We start from the raw sequence: 19930 nt of genomic DNA, 5'->3' as shown, positions 1-19930 counted from the left end.
TGGTAAGACCCAGGGCTGCAAGGGCTGCGGAGCCAAAGCTGAGACGAGGAGAATGCAATGGAGAGATGCACAAGAAGAACAAGAAGGGAAGAGGGACTACAAACAGGTGGGGGGAAATTGGGGATCTTCTACAGACCATCCATACCTTTTCCTCATAGATCTTCTTAACACGAGCGACAGCCTGGGCCAACTGCTCCTTTTCTCCGGTGAAGACTATCTCTGTCTTGTTGACACTGGGTGGAGGAATGTTGATGCGCGTCCCTGTGTCCTGCATGAGTTCGCTCACCAGCTTGTTATAAGGGCCAGCGATGAAGGGGTGGTACACCTTCTCCACATCCAGCCGCTCCACAGCGCGCTTATCCTACAGGAGCCCAGAACAGACCTCTGTGGGAACTGCCCTCCATAATACAGGCTCTGCCAGACACCAGGACAAGCTAAGTTCCCAGTGCCACCCTACCTGACACTCGGGCCCAGGCACCCTTCCCAGCCTGCAGGCTTGTAGATCTCCATCCATCCCTTTCAATCTACAAATCCTGCTGTTGCTACAGACGTTTTATGATGTTCGCTTCTCTAACATCTTGCCTTATCTCAGATGGTACCTTACTACGGTCCATTTCAAATATGAACCAAACTTACTGGAATTCAGAGATGGTCAGAACGGAGAACCAGAAGTTGCAGAACCCAACACAGGTGCTCATACAACCAGCAGCAGAGTACACATCTCCGTTCAGACTCATACTAGCCACTTAGCGTGGCCAGAGTGGCTACAAATATCTAATATTCAGTGGAGAAGCAAAATGGTGCTCTAGCTAATACCATGAGTAAGATTACAGCACTGAGGTACCTGCTCAGCAGAGATAAGCAGGATCTCATGTCGGGCTTTCTCAATCCCTTCTTTAGTGCCGGTGATCTTGATCTGGTTGCTGGGGTCATCCGGGCGGGGGATCTGGATTTTAGTTGCAGTTTTGAGCTCCAGGTCCTGCAGCTTCTCGCCGTTCTTTCCAATGACAAAGCGGTGGTGCTCCTTGGGGATGGCAACTGTTGCTGAAGCCTGAAAACACAGGAACCAAGCATCTGTGAGAATCCTTGCCTACAGCAGTAGATCCACAGAAGCAGAGCCAAGGAAAGCAAGTTAGACACTGCTCAGCAGTACCACTGAGGAGCAAACACTATGTCTTCCCAGCACGTTCTTGTCTAAGGACTGATACTGCACAGTTGATCTACAACACCTGTACACCAGGAGTCTAAATCCCACCTTTCATTCAAAACCCTTCAGTTTCTACAGAAGCTTACTCAGAGTTTACAAAGGCCTTCAGGCACAGATGAGGAGGTGCCTGTCTTTCAGCATAAGAAGCAGAAGCAGTACCAGACAACAACTGAGATGATGGCTCAAGGGTGACGTTTATCTGAACTCCGACTGCTGCTAAAGCTACAGAGAACAAGACACATGGTCTGACTCCTAGGAAACAGAAATTCAACACCAGAAACCTATCTGAGCAGGCAGACAGCTATGAGATGCTTACTGCTACTCACTGGTGTCTCCAATCTAACACTGCTCCCAGGACTACCTGTAGAAGAACCCTTGCAGAAAAGGGGTCCCAAGAGATGCCCTCGATTTACCTTCAAAGGGCTGTTTTATAATAGTGATTTCTGATTTCTTCCCTTGTCACCAAGTTTTTATCAACATGCTAGCTTATGATTGCTACTATGCTCTCAATACCTGTAAATATGTAACTACTAACAGCAATTAGGCACTTAAAATTAAACCTACACTGGAAAAAAAAAAAAAAAGATCATTTGGTCTTCAACTGTGTGTCCCTATAATGAAGCCAGCCAAACCTAGGAGAGCTGGGAATACAGACACACCTTTGTCTGGGGCCAGGGCAGTAGGAGGTACGTTCGGGGACAGTTGGTTGTGTATTTCAGCACAACCTGAATTAGTTTTTGAAATGTACTTTATTTAGGGTTTGTCCCTTTCTCTTCCCTCCAGTAGGGTATGACACATGAGTTGAACAGCAGTGAAGCAAAGGGCAGCATTAACTACTGCATTAACCACCTTCGACATTACACTTCGATGCACGCAACAAGACCTGGCTGTGATACAGCTTAACAAGAACTACCACCCTAGCTATGAACTCAAAAATCTGAAGGTTATGAATCAAAACCTAAAGGACTGAAAGGAGAAGCAATTGAAACAACGGGGCTGCGGCTCCTTACCACCGTGGCTTGAGTTACTCAGTGCAGAACCCTGATCTGAAGCTTTCAGCTTCTGGCAGGACTTCCCTCTTCTCTACCTGTCATTCTCCCATCTCGCCACGTTCTCCTCTGAAGGACTACAGAGAAGGTACAGTCCCATTCTCCCATGCTGCTAGCTTTGTGTGAAGGGCCTGCTCCCCCTCCAGCACCTCAGCATAAAGTCAGTGCCTGCAATTCGAGTGTTCTGAGATTGCAGACTCCACCCTCCATGCAACAGCATGGCCTGTAATTAGCTTTGAACCCTATTTTAAGCCTCATCTCCATTCCAAATTGCCAATTGTATGCTTTGAAAATATACAGCAAAGCTAAATTACTCATCTAATAACACCTCTTTGCCTTATAAGCACACACGCCCAGGGGTCTCAAAACATTTGCGAGTCTTGGGGAAGAGCAAAGATGAAGTGTGAAACAGTTAGATGCCCTCACCTGAGTCTGCAGCCGAGCGACAATCTCCTTCCGAGCCTTCATGACTGCTTCCAACTTGCCAGAGACCATGATGGAAAGGCCTTGGTCCTTTGCGAGAGACAGCTCCAGGTGAGCTCCTGTCTTCTGCATGATGTCGAGGCAGATCTTGGCCTGCTCGCCTTCTCCAAACTGATTCATGTCCTTGTATTTCCTCTCCTCCAGTGGCACATGAAACACCTGCTCAGCCACAGGACAGATGGGCACAGCAAGCAGTCAGTATGCGTCTGATTGCCAGTGCCTCCCTCCATAGCTGTACTGGACTTCACTGACATAAAAAATTCCCAGGGTCGTGCAACCCATCAGCCCTTCCAGTGGTGACACCAGCTGCAAGCAGGGAAAGTGCAAGAGCACTTCAGCTGGCAGACTGTCCCACACCAGGGGTTTTCCTAAAGTATGTCAGGCAGGCAGGAGCGCTAAGCTATGGTGGGAGCATTTTAACACATTAGTGCTCGTTGCTTGAATTCTGCAATCCTCCCTTCAGGCCTGCTCCGGTAGCTATTTGTGCAACAGGGACCGAGAGCTTTCTCTGAATAGTTTTCCAACACATCCTTCCCCCCTCAGGGTGGTCTTAGGTCTCAGCTGCAGTCCTCCTCGCAGCCTGGGAGAACGTACAGCAAAGAGCCTGCCAATCTGACACACGAAGGAGTTCACACTCTGGGGAAAGCGAGCTTCACTTCCCCTGTTTTTTGCAGGAAGGCTGGGCCGGGGGGGAATAGGGCACCTGCTCCCACCAACCTGAGTGATGACAGAAGCCTTTATCGGTCGGATTTTGCTCCAGGGCCCAGCGGGTTCCTGGGCAGCTTCCAAACATGGTGCTTTCTCAGGGAGCGGAGGGAAGGCTTCCTTGTAGGTTGGAGGATCATTCTCTTCTTCAGAGTTTAAAGCTGTAACTGAGGTGAAACAAAGAGGGTGAAGAGATGCTCTCCGGGCAGAAATGCCCCTGTTCATCACAGGGGGTGCAAGTGTGTTCAGGCACTACTATGAAGGGAGAGCAAGGGACGTGTGCACTACTATTAATCCTATTATGGTTGTGTTTGTGGAGCAGCCAACTCTGGAGCACAACTGACCTCAGTACAGTACAGACCACAGCAGATGCCATGACCAATCAGCCTCGTCTGAGCAGACACTTTGGATGCAGAAAGTGAATGTCGCAAGCGAATGGTGGCAGCAAACAGCACACTTCTGCAACCTTTGTAAAGAGGAGCTAATGGAGGGATAACAAGCTGAGCAGGAAGAACTGAAAGGAACGGAGCAAGGCTGCAAGTCTGAGGGGGATAAGACAAAGGTACACCAGAAGGAAGGCAGGGAGAAGCACTATAGTTAGAAGCAGACTGCAGGGAAAGCCTGGATGGGGACCTTATGCTCCGCTCAGTTGTGCGCTGGGCTGTGCCAAGTGGGCCAGCTGGCAGCTGGAGGATGGGTGCAGAAATGCACCAGTGAGCCAGTCAGCAGTTACACTGACGTCCCCCCTAAAACCTGGATGGGCAAAGGAAGAAAACCGAGTCCAGCACACTGATGCCCAGTGCCCCACTGTTGCGCATATCCTGTCCCACGGCTGACAGAATTGCCAGTCAGAGCTCTGTGGAGATCTGAGGCTTGCCTCCTCCTGGCTCTGCCTCGTGCAGCATCACCTCTGTGCTGCCGTTGGTGGAAGGCCAGAGTATGTGGTGAGCCACCAAACTAGGAATGAAGAATGTAATTTCTGCACACTTGTGGTGAACTGGATGCCTGGAGTGAGCTTGGGTAACAGCAAGGAACCCCGTTTGTGTTTAAAGGCACATGATGGGAACTCAGCTCTTTTCTCACCTTTCACCTGCTGCTGAGCCAGGCCGCTGCGGTGTTCAGCGAAGCTCTCCTGGGTCAAAACTGCCACGGAGCTCATTGTCGACTTCCCACCCACACACAATCCGGGTATGCCACTGGAAGAGACGGAGGAGGCAGCACTATTACCAACACCATTTGAGATGCACAAAAATTACTCTACCAAGACAAAGCACGTGTTACTAAATGCTCTTCTGGTCAGCCAGATACTACAAGGCACCTACAGTGCCCATCACAGCTGCCCAATTCTCTTACTGGACCAGAGGGGAGCTCACAGCACAGCGGACACCAAAACCAGAGCTCCTCGTTAAGAAGAGAGAGGATGTGCAACCTAAGAAGGTCACTGGAAAGGGGGACAACAGAAGTTGTTAAAGGATACTCTAATTAAATCTATCTATTATTAAAGGCGTGCAGTTTTTAAAAGAGTATCCAAAGGTCTGGATAGTCAGTCCAAGACCACTGTTTAATCCTGCAGAGAAAATGAAAAGGGCTCAGGATTCTAGCTCTTCCTAAAGATGACTTATTTAAGTGTCTGAACTGCTGCTGATTTAGGGATACACTCAGAAAGCCACTCTGATAAGCATGCTTAGCAACAGCAAGATCTTTGGCACTCCCAAAATAGGAACTTACCAGCTAAATGGTCAGTAGCCAGAGAGTCCGTCCTGTAAGCTGCCCGTTTGTCAGCCTGCCAGCTTTTGCTTTATAGAAAAAGAAAAGAAAAATATTTATGTGGCTGCTCCAAGACAACAGGAAAACACAACACCCCCATTACTGTAAGAGAGCGCTGACTGTACTGTGTTTCAAGCTTACATCCTACCCAAAATATTCTCATACCAAGCCACATCTCACCATACTTTACCTGTCAAATTTTACTGGAGCTACAGACAATGCTGCTGCCTGCTTAAACCTCTCAACAGGAAGCCTGGGGTAGCTGCTCTTCAATCAGACCGGCTACAAGAGCAGCCATCCAGCAGCAGGCAAAAACACAGTCAATTAGTAACAAATGTGCAAGACAGACACGAAATTTCAGGGTTGCAAGCAAGCATCGACATCTAGTCAGAGGAGACTAACAACCTGAAAACCTGCCAACAGCTCTGCCATCAGTCAGAAGTTAGGAATGTAGTTTAGTGGAGCTTTGGTGAATCAACATCCACGGCCTCGCAAACTGAGGCAAACGCTCAGGGCTATCCACACACAGCTACTGGCCAGTCCACCTCTTCATTTTTTATTGTAATAAGATGATACACCAGGCACTGAACTCTGTCTTCAGGCCTAACTCTGTCTGTCAGAAGGAAAAAAACCCACACTAATTTACGCCGATTACTTTAAAGGCATCCACAAGATGGGACCAGGAAAAAAAGACGCTGTTGGTGGGAGCTTTATATCCCCTGCATCTGGATCCGCAGCTCTGTTAAAGAAGCGCTCAGGAATATAAAGACGCAGAAGCCAGGACGCTGCACACTGTCAGATGGACGGAAGTTCACCCCCACACCCTCCAACCACTTACGTGTGCTCTTGCTGGGTTTGCTCCTAAACCCCAGTGCCTCTGACTGCTCAGGGCACTGCAGGTCCCTCCCCGGTGCAAACCCTGCACTGCTGCTGCTTCTGAAGGGAGCTCTGGCACTTTTCGGTACACTGACGGTTCCCATTTCTGGCCTCCCAACACGTCAGAAAAGCTGCCCAAAACCACAGAGCATGTGATGTGGCATCTCAACATCATCTACATGCTGACACTGTCAGGGGACGTAAGAGAGGCAGGAGGGAAGGAGAGGAAAGAGCAAGGAGAGCAGCAATGCAACCAGGCCATTCAAACCAGATCTGCACTTCAAGGAAGGCCACGCAGGGTATTTCCACCTATTGCACTGCCACCTGCTATCAAAGCAATGGAGCTAATGTTACAATTAATTCCCTAACGACCTGTTTCTGCGAGGTGACAGCTACCAGCCAGCCACACTGCCTGAAGCACAGCTTCCACAGCACGCAGAGGCTCTGCACAGCTGGTACGTGGGTTCGGGTGGCTCGTCAGCCTGGTCACCTGCTCTCGGAGAAAAGCTCAGCTTCTCCCTGCTGGCCATGCTCACACCAGGGACTACACCAACGTGTCGACGGAGCTGCCACAGAACCGAGGGAAGTGGCACTGCACCCGCTGCAGGTTATTTGGGCAAGGCCTTCAAGCAACCGTAGGCTCCTCCAGCCCACCACGTCGCTATCAAGGTGCAAGCAGGGCTGAGGGCAGGAGCCAGTAGCACCCCGTACATCACAAGCAGCTGTTGAGGTCTGGCTGGAGCCTCGCTCGTGGCATGGATGCGCTTAAAGCTCTGTCTCCTGGGGAAGTACCACCTGGTTCTGCTCCTCAGAGGAGGGTAAGGATGAGAAGTCAGTGAAACTACACCCGATACAGTGCTCGCCCGAGAGCCGTAACCTCCAGGCACAGCTGCTGGTTTCACTGTGTCCACGCCAGCTGCAGAGATCTTCCTTGCAGTCAACACCTCAGAGAAGAGCTAGATATTCACCGAGAAAACTAAGGGCAGCATTTACCCACATGAATTTCTGCTTCGTCACCCATGCAGCGAGCTAAGAACAAATGTTATTCATCTCCAGTAACCCCAAACATCTGGTATACTGTAGGCCTCAGGGATTCATCCCTGGCCAAAATTGGAGGCGGCCATCAGAATGGTATTTTAAACATAACGCGAGCGGCAGCAGCTCAGGCGCTGCCTTTGGAGCCCACACCTCCTCGCCTTCCCACTGCAGGTTTTGAAACTAAGGGTACAGCTCCGTCACACCAGCGTGCAGCTGACTGGGTCAACAGGTTTTGGGCCGCCTGCTTCGCGCACCGTCCGTGGCGCTGCCTTTGTGCGCCCCAAGAAGTTTCAGAAGTTTACAGCGCGCTGAAACGAGGAGAACAAAATCATCCTGAAAATAGCCTCGAGCAAGGGCCAGACCTAACCACACGGGAAATATTTGTAGGGAGCGAAAAAAAAAAAAAAAAAAGGCCAAGGCTTGGGTTACGCCACCAATCCGACGGGTCCTCGTGGGCAGTAATGGCGAGCTGGGCGGTAGCGGAGATGGGAACTGAACCTGGAGGTGAGTGCGGCTGGCAAACAGCGGGGCTGAGCTGCTCGGGGTGAGTTCTGAGCCTGTGGTTGGTGTCAGGGGGAGCTGGTTGGTGTCAGGGGGAGCTGGTTGGTGTCAGGGGGAGCTGGTTGGTGACACGGGGAGCTGGCTGCGGTCCCCGTGTGTCCGGCCGTGGCGGCTGCGTGGCAGGATGGAGCCCTGAGCGCTGCTTCCTGCCGCAGCCACCGTGGGCACGGCCGGGCGCCCGCTGCCTCCCGGGCACGGCCGGGCTCGGGGCCGCGCGTTACGGAGCTGCTGCCCCCGGGGCTCGCCCCGTGCCCCCGCCGCCAGCCCCGTGCTCAGGCTCAGGGCCGGGGGAAGCGGCGGAGGCCGGGGCCGGGCGGGCGGCGCCGCCAGCGCCACCTCAGCACTGCCGGCACCGGGGGCGGGGCGGAGCCCTTAAAGGGACACGGCCGGGGCCGCTGTCACGGGGGGGGGGGGACACGGATTTGGGGGAGGGGGGCGGCACCGGCTCGAAGCGCTGGATGGGAGCGGGGCGGCCACGCAGCCCCCACGAGGGGAGAAGTAGAGAAATGGAGAGAGAAATGGGTACATGAGGAGCCGAGAGGGAGGGAGGGGAGGGGAGGCGGGGGGGCTGCTGGCTCAGCCCCGGGGCCGTTCACCCCGCGCCGTTTCGCAAGGGCTGACCCCGGCCCCAGCCTCCCCCCCCCGTGCCCCAGCGCGGAGCCCCCCGCTCCCCCCTTTCGCCCTCCCCCTAAAACTCCCCCCTCACCCACTCCGTGCTCAGCCCAGCCCGGCCCCGAGCCCTCCCCCCCCCCCCCGATCCCCAGCCCCGACTCACTCCGGCCGGTGCCCGCTGCCCGCTCTGCTGAAGGACCGGGAGCGCTCGGGGGGGAGAGCGGCGGGCGGGCTCCGCCGGGCCTATATAGGGCGGGCCGCTGCCAATCCCCGCGCCGCACGTCAGCGGGACTTGCCCCCTTCCCGCCCGGCCACCGCCGAGACGAGCCCGGCGGAACCGCGGCCTGGCCGGGAGCTGCCAGCACACAGCGGGGCAGGGCCAATGCCGCGCTCCCCGGTACCCTGTGAGGGGTCGGGGCTCGGCCCCAAAGCGCTGCGACCCCCTGTGTGCCCCCCGTGGGGTTGGGGCAGAGGAGGCGCAGCTCGGTACCGGGCTCCGAGAGCCGCCGCTGCCACGTCACGGGGCCCTGGCACCCGGCTCAAGGCAGCTCCTGGAGGGCCCCGAGGTGCTGGGGGGTCCCTGGGGGTCCCAGCCCCGGCCCTAAATCGGCTGTGCCCAATTAACTCTGTGCAGCTGGGCACGGTGAAGCCCAGGAGGCAGCACGGTGCTGAGCCCTCGTTACCGGGCCCTGTCTGTGTGGGGACGGGCTGCTCGTAGCTATGGGTACTGGAGGTCCTCTGGGGACGCAGGAGGTGCTGCAACCAGCAACCATTATGGAGCTGTGAGTTTTTGTCACAGCTCCCTCTCCCAGCCCGTTTAAAAGGGAATGTCCTTCCACATCTCCGTGCCTCTTCCTTTATTTGCAGCTCAAGTGGCAGGAGGTTACTGCAAGGCCGAGGGCAGCTCGCCACGTGCCTCCTTGCTGCCACAGGACAGCTGCCCCGGGCTGCTCTCCACACAGGACCGAGACTTTCCACGGGGTAAAGGGTCAGGGATGAGACCCCACCTTTCCTCCCGCATCCACCAAGTGTCCTGTGCATGGATGAATGCACAAAGGATGCTGCAAGGCCCATTTCGACTCGATGCCCCTTCCACCAGCATCCCACCGTGCCCAGTAAGGGACTCGGCACAGGCAGGGTGAGGTCTACAGAGGCTGCTCAACACCTCTTGGGCTACGTGCCCACAACTGGCAACTCACCTCCAAGTTTGGTAGCTGAGGGGAGGGAAGACAGAAAAAGGTACCCAACACCTTGACAAACACTAACCTGCCCCCCTGCTCCTAGCATGCTTCAGCAGCACTACACCAGACGCTGGTTTCTCCACCTGCGAGAAGGAAGCCTCCTAGAAAAGAACACCAACGTGCGACAGCAAGGCTGAAGGCTTGGGCAATCCACAGTTTCCACAGCTTATCAAATTGGCAGCTCATATCACCAGTCAGAGGGAGGACACAAAAATTGGACTGGTGGAAATATGAAACTCAAACAGAGATAAACTTAACACTGACGAACATGGGTTCCAAAAACAAGCCCCACACACGTTCGGTGTGAAAGCCAAGGCTGAGGAACTAAGCAGCTTTCCATAGTGACTCCAGGACTCTTTGGGAAGGGAGGAGGAAACTTTCAGCTCCTTAAACCACTGGAGCCAAGACTATAACAAGGTTGGGCTTTGCTGGCACATGCACCCTCAGCTGAGCTGGGATTTTGCAAAGGATTTCTCCCAGCCTGTTCTTATATTTTGTTGTTATCCCTTTTTCCTTCCAGAAACTGCCAGCCTTATTTGGAAAGCAACCAAAGCATGCTCCAAAGTGCGCGCTGTGACTTTATTTCCTGTTAAATATAACTCCAGATTTCTAGAACTGTACAAATAAGCACCCTTTTCATACCCTGGGTGCTCATCCCACACACACAGAAGTCACAGAACACCACAGAACTGCCCCTGGGAATATCCACTTTGGCACATCCCTCACCAGCAGCATGACAGAAGACAGGCTGGGGGGAGAATGGGATAAGGAAGCAATTTAAATATTAAAAACAATAACAAAACATGGTGGAAGAGCCTTCAGGACACAGGGCACTCGTATGCCAGAGAGCACTTCGGGTCTCAACCAAAGAAAGCAAGATCTGCTGCTCAGCTCTGAAGCTATCGCTACGGCCTCCCCTTGCAATGGGATGTTTTTTTTTACTTCTAGAGGAGAACTCTGAAGTGAAGGGTCAAGTTATATAGATCCTTCCATCATGAGAATGAGGAGAAATCATCATAAAACACTGACTGAAAGTGAGTCCATATTATGTGTCTCTCAGTGGCTTTCAGACCAGATTTATTTGCCACAAGGAAGGAAAATGCCAGAGGCGTTCAAGTCGGGCACCTCTTTTCCTCAGTCATCCACCATTACCAGTCAGCAGGGCTTCTGTGGGCCAAATTCTGCCCTCGGCTGTACCTAAGGCAACCTCACCATCTTCAGAGGCCCACTGTAAATACCCAAGTAGAAAAGAAAAGTCTGCCTGAGCCCATACGCTAATCCCAACTCCATTGTGACCGAGGGAGAGGGGTGGAAGGCACAGAGCGACTGCATGTGTTTGTCTCACGTAACCCAGGTGGTATAAATAAGGGGTCCCAGGGGAGCACGACATCATTTGCCTCTCTTGGTAAATCCATCTTGTTTATAGAGGGCGATCCTCTCCCTGCACACAGGGGCTGAGCAGCCACTGAAGGAAGGTGACTAACCTCAGCAGGCCGCTCAGGCCAAAATGGTTGTTAATGACTTATTTATTTCCTGGGCACTCTGACAATAAAATTATGCAACCATCAGCTAGCAAACAATATATATGCTGCCTCTCCTAAGCTATCACGGGGCGCTCTATAAAATGGGGACAAGCAAAATAAATTATTCTGGGAGAAGAGCAGCAACTCAGTGCTATAGGCAGGGTTCCAGTATGAACATCCTTCAACACCCTCTGACCACAGCAAGAGAAAAAGCTTGGAGTTCAGGGGGAGGCACGCATCTTACTGGATGTGGTGGTTAACACTGACAAACCATCGAGACTTGAGCTCCACTGTTCGTTTTGGTACCGCTCTGCCGTGGTGAAATTCTCCCAGTCGCCCTGGCTGTACACACCCGGGGGTCTTGATTTACTCTGTGGAGTTAGTATTTCATTCCACGCTCTTCAGAACGCTGTGATCCTTGGATACCGGGTGCTATGACAAAACAAATGCCACCTCAGAGATGAGGAAGAAAGTCAATGGACAGTTTAATAAAATCAATCCAAATCCACGCAAAAGGTCAGAGGCAGTTCTTCCATGGAGACTGGGAGAGAAATCTGGTAATTTAACAGAGAAGTAATACACTCAGACCAAGAATGATTGAGGTGGATTTCCTACCTGTGCTTCAGAGGCAGTTAGAGCAAATCTAGTCATTGAAAAGTTTGTCAGAGTAGAGGCAAACTTCAGGTCTTCTGCCTTTTGGAGATCCAGAAAGCAGTTTAAACACGAGGGACAAAGTGAAAGGAAGCATCTTCCTGTGCTGCCTTACAGCTTTACAGTAAAGCAAAACAAAACACTGACTTGACTCAAAGACTGGGAAGAGAGTTGGAAACCAAGTTCCCTGACAGGCAGCCTGGACAGGGTAGCGGAACAGGAAGAAATCACAGAAATTCAGAGCTTCAAAATTCAGCTGGAGGTCTGGGGCCCTGGTGTATAGCCCAGCCTCCTGCTCCCAGCAGGGCCACCCCGGGGTGATGAGGGCTCCAAAGCTGCACAAATGTCCTGGGCAAATTGCTTATGCTGAACATGCAGCACGTTATTACCTGAACATGATTTTTCATTTAAAAAATTACCACTGCGTGCTCATCTGACACAGAGGGCTGCTGCGGCACTGCTGGTCCCTGCTCAACCTGCACCGAAGAAGAGAAATCTGCCACTGGTAATTAGCTGAGAGCTACTTCCCAAGGCCTGTTTGAACACTTGTGGTTAAATATCACAGCGAGCCAACGAGCGCGGATTGCAGAGATGCTGCAGAACAAAGCACGCGCTATTTTCTGTCTGCTCTTCAAAAGGAAACTTTCACTTCACCCTCCTTCAGCTACCAGGTTGGACTTCTTTTGTTTACCTTCTCAGAGTCCCTCGCTCCCTCTCCCCGACAATTGTAATATAAAATGAACACGTGGCATTTTTTTTTTTTTTTTTAAGAGACGTTGCCAGAAGCTCTCATGCACTACGTATCACGTAGCTTGGAAAAGCAAGGCACTTGCAAGGCCTGAACTCCCCCCCCTCAATTTTTTTGCAGTACTCATCACCTAATTAGACAACGTGAAGTTGCCAGTGTCCCTTCGCTTAGAGGTGCCAGCAGTTTCCCTGCTCTGCTCCCACAGGTACTCGTGAGCGGCTGTTCTGCAGGCCAGAATCTGAGGAGCTGCCTGCAGCAGTTTCTAACGGTGACCACCACTTCCTTTCACACTCTGCTAAGTCAGGAGATAAAGCAAATGAAAAAAATAAGAAAAACGGCAAACTGAACGAGACACGTGTCTCTATACCTTGCTTAGCTCCTTTGATTCCAGATATTATACAGAAAAACCTAAGCAGGGTTATTCCTGGCCCCTTGACAGATTTTAAAGATTCCTCAGTTACTGATGTCTATTGGACAACGGAGACTTCAGGGAATGCTGCAGCTCCATTTCTATAAACTTTCGACGTGCTCTGGTATTTTTTTTTCCGGAGTTCCAGCTCCCCAAGTCACGTGGCTTTGCACGACGCTTACTTTGAAGGTTTTCCTCTTTATTTCTACCATCAGGTTACAATCAACAGTTTGAAAACACGACCCACAAAAACCAGCGTTACTGCGACGGGCGCAAACCTTGGAAGAATTACTAAAAATCAAGCAAACTTGCAGGGAGGCTAGCGATTTGTCTGGAGAGGGAAGGAACCCAAAATATCTTCCCTTTGGCAGCAATCCCTGCGAAAAAACAATGAAGTAAATACCTGATTTTAACTGCCACTTTTGGAAAGCTGTGACAAGACCCTAGCTATTTAAGCATAACCTCCCTTTGTCCTATTCATAGCGCATGCAACAGGGGCTCAGCATATCCAGAGCCAAGCGCTAATTCCTAATCTCCACCAGGCCAAGCAAAAGGCTCTTGGTGAGTTAGAGAGAATTACATCACGGTGATCTGAACTGACAGGGAAAAAACCCACGGTGTTCCCTTCCAAAGCTGCAAGGCCACTCTAAGCCTGCTATGAAAGAAGAGAGACAGACAACGGGAACCGAGTGAAGCTATTTCCCCCAATTGTTGCGAATATTATTATTTTACACTTAAAACATCTTCTGATAACTGAACCAGTTCCAGTCCCACCCTGCTCGTCTTTGGGTTGGAGCTGGCAGGGCACGTGTGCTGTTTTAGGCACCTTTTTTTTTGCTTTGACACTTGATGCCGTGCAGTCCTCCACCCACACGCTGCTGCTGTCTCTGCTGGATGAGCAGCGCGAGGCTGCAGAGAGAAATCAAAGGTTTAACATTTCTTCCAAGAACTTCTAGATGTCTCTAGATACTTTTTCCGCTGGGTACTGTGTTTGATCTCATTTTGAGCCACAGCTCCATCACAACCAGAGCCGTCAAGTCAATGTTTTAATTTCATGACACCGTTTGTAAGAGAAGGTGTAGGACTTCAGTTTCCTCAGTGCTACGTAGCCAGCTCTACTTTCAAGCAGAGTCACATATTTACAAACCAGAGCTTCTCCAGAGATACCAAAGGTCCCTGCATGACCAGGTACCTAAATCCCAGCAGGCTGCAGCAAGCACTGAGGCGTTGATTTTGAAACACCAGCACATACAGCAACAGGCCAACCCTAACACCTGCCGCCCTCCCTCTCACACCCCGCCTGCTCTCCGAGTTGTTCTCCTCTGTTTTCCTTCCAGCTGCTCCGACGCAAGGTTTACGTTCCCCTTTATCACCTGAACAGAGATAACAGCAAACTTACTTTCTGCTGTGCAATGGAAACTGCCAGGGTCAGGCTTCAGCTGAGAAGGGAGGGGCAGGGAGCTCAGGCAGCCTCCAGCACCTCTGGGGAGACTTGAACCCTGGGACGAGCAGCAATGGCTCCATTTCGGGAGCTCCCAGCATCTCACCCCACTGGGGCTTTTCTCTGGCTTTGCCCCATCCCTTCCAACAGGGCCATCTTCCCGGCATCAGCTCTGACCCTTCTTCACTTCCATTTTCCTGACCCAAACTGGGTGTCCACCCCATGCCTGATGTCTCTGCTCCAGGCTTTGTCCTGTTTAATACCCAGTACCAAAAATGTGGGGACAGCCAGGGGCAGGGGACCAGAAACAGGAATTGAAACAGCGAGAGGCCCTGCTGCAGGTGGCTGCACCTGCACCAAGCACTGGGTGTCCGGGTGCTCGGTGCTCCTCAAAGAGGCCTTCAGGGATTTTTCAGACAAACCACCACAAAAAACAGTGTGAAGAAACAGTCCACCAAAACTAGCTGACGTGGAGGTGAAGGGACAGAGTGATGCCCCTGCTACGTGCCAATACCCTAGACCAAGGCTGACATCTGAATGATGCAAGATGGTTCTTCCAGGCAGCTGGTCCCTGATGAAATATCTGCCAGAGGTTAGCTTTACGAAAGCTCGCCGCATCTGGTTTATATTTACGACGAGATACAATACCAGTGACCTTCCTTTAAAGTCTGAGTCCTCTGCATGGGTCAGGCAGCTCTTCTGTGGGCTTTGACTGAGACCATCACCGAGGAATTACGAGCTCCATGCAAGGAAAAGGCTGGGTCTGGCCACCTCCGAGCTGAGCGGTAACAGCCAAAATACTGCATGGCTCCCAGCCTTTCCTCCTTCAAGAGGAGTTAGGTGCTGGGACATGGGATCACCAAGCACAGAGCCACAATCCACCAGTATCAGTTGTCAGGGTATCAGCACTCCCTTCCAGAAGGGTTCATTCCCAGGTATTTGTTGTGCAGACAAGAGGGCAGGCTACACGTTACAGGTACGGATGGTTTTTACCAGAATCACCCACATTTATGACTTCTGTTCACATGCAGGGCACTTGAGGAGTTCTGTGTGGCTGTCATCCCCAGCCCCTATTAGCAAACACATCCATCAGTTCCACCCCCAAGCATTTCCCAAACGGTTCTTTCCCATTAGTGTAAAATCTTTAGAAAAGACAACAAAACTGATGCTGGAAAACAGTTCCAGGCTCTGTGCTGCTGGGTGTAGCAGGATCTGGTACTACTGCCATTTTGCGTCAACAAATAAATCCATTTTACTTTACAATTAAATTAAAGAGTGTCGTTTAAGGGAGGTTGCATGAATATTACTGTGCTATTCAATCCTCTCAGAGGCAGATTTTTTCCTATGAATCATCATTTCTTGGTATCTTACAGCCACCGAACCAATCCCTTCCCTTCTCACAGTGCCATTTTTCCATTGCAGTTAAACTCATTAAGGTTTCCTCCAACCATCCCGTTTTGCGGTCCATCTTCTTCTCCGCTTTCTCCCCGTTTCTCCTGCCAGCTGCTTCGCAAGCACCTCTTTCGAGGCTCCAGCTGGCCGCAGCTCCCTGCCCCAGCCGCTGCCACTCAAGGGTGTCGTGCTCCCGGTGTGGCTGCCCCAGCAGGGCCGCAGCCACTGCCACGCTCAGCAACCTCCTGACGTTGCTCCTGCCTGGCACGGGGCTCGTGCGCTGCTCCTGCTGGGCAGAGGTTTCTTCCCGAGACTGGCGGCTGCCAAAAATGCTGTAGAAGAGACTCCATCCTCCTTCAGTTAGAAAGGAGAACCGCTGCGATGTCAGGCCTGCCACCAGGTTCTTCGTCTCTCCTCCTGCCTCCTCTACACGCCACTGCCATTTTGTGTTATTTAAGATAGCGGGCAGAAATCTGAACGGTGTTTGGATGCTCACAGGCACACATTGCTGCACACTCCCTGCCTTCTTTGCAGGAGAAACCTATTTAACCCTGTCCAAAACGCACAGCCACAAAGTTTCAGCATGTCTAGTTCAACCCCAAATGTTTCACGAGTCAACTCAAGTCAGCAGATCAGCACCAGGAGGCAGGAATGTATTCGTTACTTACACGCTAAGATACCTACTCATAGTTTGCAAAACAGGAGTAGCTATCTTCAAGACTCGAAACATCTTCCAGATGTGAGAATCAACAAAGTTGAAGCAGTCACGAGATGAGCAATGTCTACCAGCAAGTTCAAAGACAACAATAAATAATAAAACAATAGCTGCTAGAAAGAAGGCTCCTATTTCTGGGAGACTGGGAAAATACCTGCACGGTGAAACAACAAAGATCACCTAAACGAAGGAAAAAAGCACTGCTTCAGCTTCAACATAGATAAGTTTCACACAAGACAAAATAAACCCAGAACACTTATCTTAGCCCAACTACTTTCCCTTGTTAGAATTAAAACCTTAAGCAGATAAATCTTCCAGCAAGCCAGAGACTTCTATACACATACAATATTCTAAATAAAGAAGCTTTTCCCCCCGCTTTGGCCAGAACTTTTCCTTCTTGTTTATTGATACATCTCTTTTCAACCTGCCTCCCTTCAGAATGTGAGATTCTCTTCCACTGAAGTCACACCACGAGAGCTACAGGGCCGCGTTAGTGCATAGAAGGAAGATGGGGGAAAAAGGTCACTGCAATTCTGAAGCACGCAGGCTTTTTCCATTTACGATGGCAATATAACTCACAAGATTCTACCAGCAGATTTTTAGGATGTAAACAGTTCTCCTTTTTAAGCTAAAGGACGGCTAAATAAAGCTACAAGATGAATTCTCTCAGGTCTAAGTCCATCCAGGGTAACACCGTAACCCAAAAATTTTCTTCTAAACCTAGTAATTTCTAAAACAAAAATGAAAAGAGCTCTTGAAACCACCCCTGACTTGGGACACTGAGCTCCTGCCACAAGTAGCAGCCTCACACGACCCCGCCAGGTTATGAGAACAGCTCTGGGTCTCTCCCCAGCTCCCCCTCAGTCCCTCCTAGCAGGCCCTACCAGCCCGGGCCCTGCCTTCCCCGCGGAGCCTTGCTGCCCACAAGAACCGCCACCGCCTCCCACGAGCATGGGCCCCACTGGAATAGCTTCTAGACCAAAATCCCCCCAAAAAAACAGACAGAAAAGAAGCAGCCACCACCTAACAGCGCCGCACTACACGATCCAACCGAATGCTCTCTTCTTTCAAGGTTAAGGCAATTAGGAAGAAGACCACGGGCAGCCTAATGCTGCAGCTGGGTTTTCCTTCACATCCCTTCTTTATCTGTTCTGGTATTTTAACACAATCAACACCTACTTAATTCTTGCACAGGCCCATGTTGCAAAAGTTTTATGGGCTCTGGGCCTCCCAGGAACATGCTCTTGGACAAGTTAGACTCGTTACACCCCGGTGAGCATGCCTTCCTCAGCCCACTTTAAAAAGCCCTGTTGCAACTCCTTCAGCAGCGCACGTCTTCGGCAACACCACGAGAGCACGGCCACGAGGGTCACGTCCAGAGAGTAGGCTCGGGCTGCGTGGGATCCACAGGGTGCTAACAGGCTGGTGGTTCTCAGTGATATCCTGCCAGACTACGCTCGGTGCCTGCTTCTGCTCAGAATGAGACCGATGGGTCTGTAACTTCTCTTTCCGACCACCAGGAAAGCATAAAGGCAGATTCCAGACCCCGTTTTTACTGCTTGCCAGTTTCTAAGCATGAGGACACTTGCTGGAGTCTTCCTCTTTTACTTCAAGGCTCATTTTACAAGCATAACTAGTATGAGCCTGAAGATTTCCTTCTGTAGATTCGTGAACCCAAACAAAGTCCAGCCATTGCTGCGTGGCTTCTTAAAAATCACAGAAATAAGGTTTTCATAGAAACCCTATACCATACAGAAATCCCAGATGCCCTGCCAGACCCGGGGACTGCCCGTTTCAGCCACACACCACACCCAGTCTGAACTCTGCGGCCTGGTCTCAGCACCACTGCCTGCTCTGCCCGCAGCACTGGCACGCTGGGGGAAATCCCAAACACAGCAGCACGATCCTACCTGCACCAGCTGAACAGGCTGCTGCGCTCCAAGGGAAGGGAAAGATTCTCTGCCACACTATCAGGAGGAAAACGCTGGAACAATTTACAAAAGGAGCAACCTTCCTTAACTGCTTCTTAGAAAACATTCAGGAAAGTGCCTTTGGAGAATGATCTAGGCTTACCACGTCTATAAGGGGAGGCAAAGCTCAAATTAGAGTTGCAACACCTCTTCCAGCCCTGCCATTACAGGCCTGCAGATATAGTTACCTCCATGTCTAGAGAGAGCTTTTCCTGTGCCTGTCATTCTGAGCCATGAGAAACTACACCTCTGTGGGCTGTTTTGGAAGGAAAAGGGTTTTTATTATTATTATTGATTTTTCTTTTTGGTGGGTGGGAGTATCTGGTTGGCCTTGCCTTTAGCATGGGCTGTGCTACAAATAAAAACAAAGGGCTGGAGATACAGGGCTCTGACACACGCAGAACTACAGATTCCATTACTGCTGCCTTTCTTGCCCTTCTTCTAACGGATATTCCTGTACCAGAGGGAGGAACACCCAATTCACCTATGAAACTATGCCTGGACCACCAGTTTTCAGACTGGAACTGAGGAAAAAAGAAAAAGCCATTATACCATCGGTGAAACTATTTTAACTAACGTGAATTTTGCAGCATTGAGGTAACAGCAGCACGGGAAACGGAGCCTCTGATCCGCTGGGGCCTTGCCTCACTGAACAGAAGATACGCAGTAAGGCAACACAACGCATATCAACGCGTAGATTTCTCTTGTTATACAAGACAACCGGATAAGAAACGACTCCCTCGAACCCCTTGGCGCTGCAGACGCCTCTCATTTTTAATTCCCAGCCAGAGCACTGCCAATCTGCACAGGAGCTCTCAACCAGGGCTGTAAATTCGGGGGCCTTGCTCGGCTCATGGGTTATGGGCGGGCTGCAGCCAGCCCTTATCCCGCCGAGAGCCATTTTAGAGCCGCCCAAGCTGCCCCAGGGACCTCGGGCTCTGCCCCCCGGCTCCACCCGAGGCGGCCCCGGCCCCCTCAGCGCCGCAGCCCGCACCCGGCCCCTCACGTTTCGTGCCCCCCCGCCCCCCCCCCCAACCTCAAGCGGCGGGGGCGGACTCCCAGCCCCGTCTCTATGGTACGGAGGGGATAGAGCGGCCGGGGAGGGGGGCAGATGGCTGCACGTGACCCGCCCCGAGCCAATGGGGAAGGCCGTGACCATAGAGCAGAGCGGGGCTCCCGCTAGACATGCCGCCCCCCGCGCCCGCCTCTCTGCTGCCGCCATCTTGTCGGAGGCGGCGGAGCCCGCCCGGCCGCCGAGCCGGGCCCGCTGCCTCGCCCCGCGTCCCCGCGGCGCTCCCCTCCCGCACCTCCCTCCCTTCCCGCTGCCTCCGGGCGCCGCCGCGAGCCGCCGTTACCTCTAGTAGGCCCGCGGCGAAGCCTATGCTGGGTACGAGGCCGAGCGGCCGGCCGCCATCTTGGGGAAGAAGAGGGACTCGCGTGACCCACCCGCACTCAGCCCGCCCCGCCCCGCGGCCCCTGCCCGCCCGGTTGCTATGGGAACGGGGCGGGCGCATGCGCACGGGAGGGGAGGGGGGGGGAACC

At 52.1% G+C, this 19930-nt stretch overlaps 1 protein-coding gene across 5 annotated transcripts in view; it reads right to left on the bottom strand.

Annotated features, from left to right (window-relative positions):
- Positions 1-19888, bottom strand: part of HDLBP (high density lipoprotein binding protein) — a 36923-nt gene extending 17035 nt beyond the window's left edge. Inside the window, exons 1-8 of one of the 5 annotated variants that reach the window (XM_072042316.1) lie at positions 19744-19842; positions 11307-11494; positions 5173-5240; positions 4528-4640; positions 3457-3611; positions 2683-2898; positions 845-1051; positions 146-361 (exon numbers count right to left, since the gene is read on the bottom strand). In XM_072042316.1, the coding sequence (XP_071898417.1) occupies positions 146-361; positions 845-1051; positions 2683-2898; positions 3457-3611; positions 4528-4603 (870 nt within the window). In that variant the 5' untranslated portion in view covers positions 4604-4640; positions 5173-5240; positions 11307-11494; positions 19744-19842. Of the gene's footprint in view, positions 1-145; positions 362-844; positions 1052-2682; positions 2899-3456; positions 3612-4527; positions 4641-5172; positions 5241-7275; positions 7429-8461; positions 8555-11306; positions 11495-19424; positions 19448-19743 lie in introns of those variants that run through there. The other 4 variants (XM_027464119.3, XM_072042318.1, XM_027464120.3 and 1 more) reach the window with 4 other exon arrangements.
- Between the last annotated feature and the right edge of the window lie 42 nt (positions 19889-19930).

Source organism: Anas platyrhynchos, chromosome 9 (assembly GCF_047663525.1).
Source record: "Anas platyrhynchos isolate ZD024472 breed Pekin duck chromosome 9, IASCAAS_PekinDuck_T2T, whole genome shotgun sequence".
NCBI lineage: Eukaryota > Metazoa > Chordata > Aves > Anseriformes > Anatidae > Anas > Anas platyrhynchos.
The sequence above is the reverse complement of the archived record's forward strand: the minus strand, read 5'-3'. Positions and strand labels throughout refer to the sequence as shown.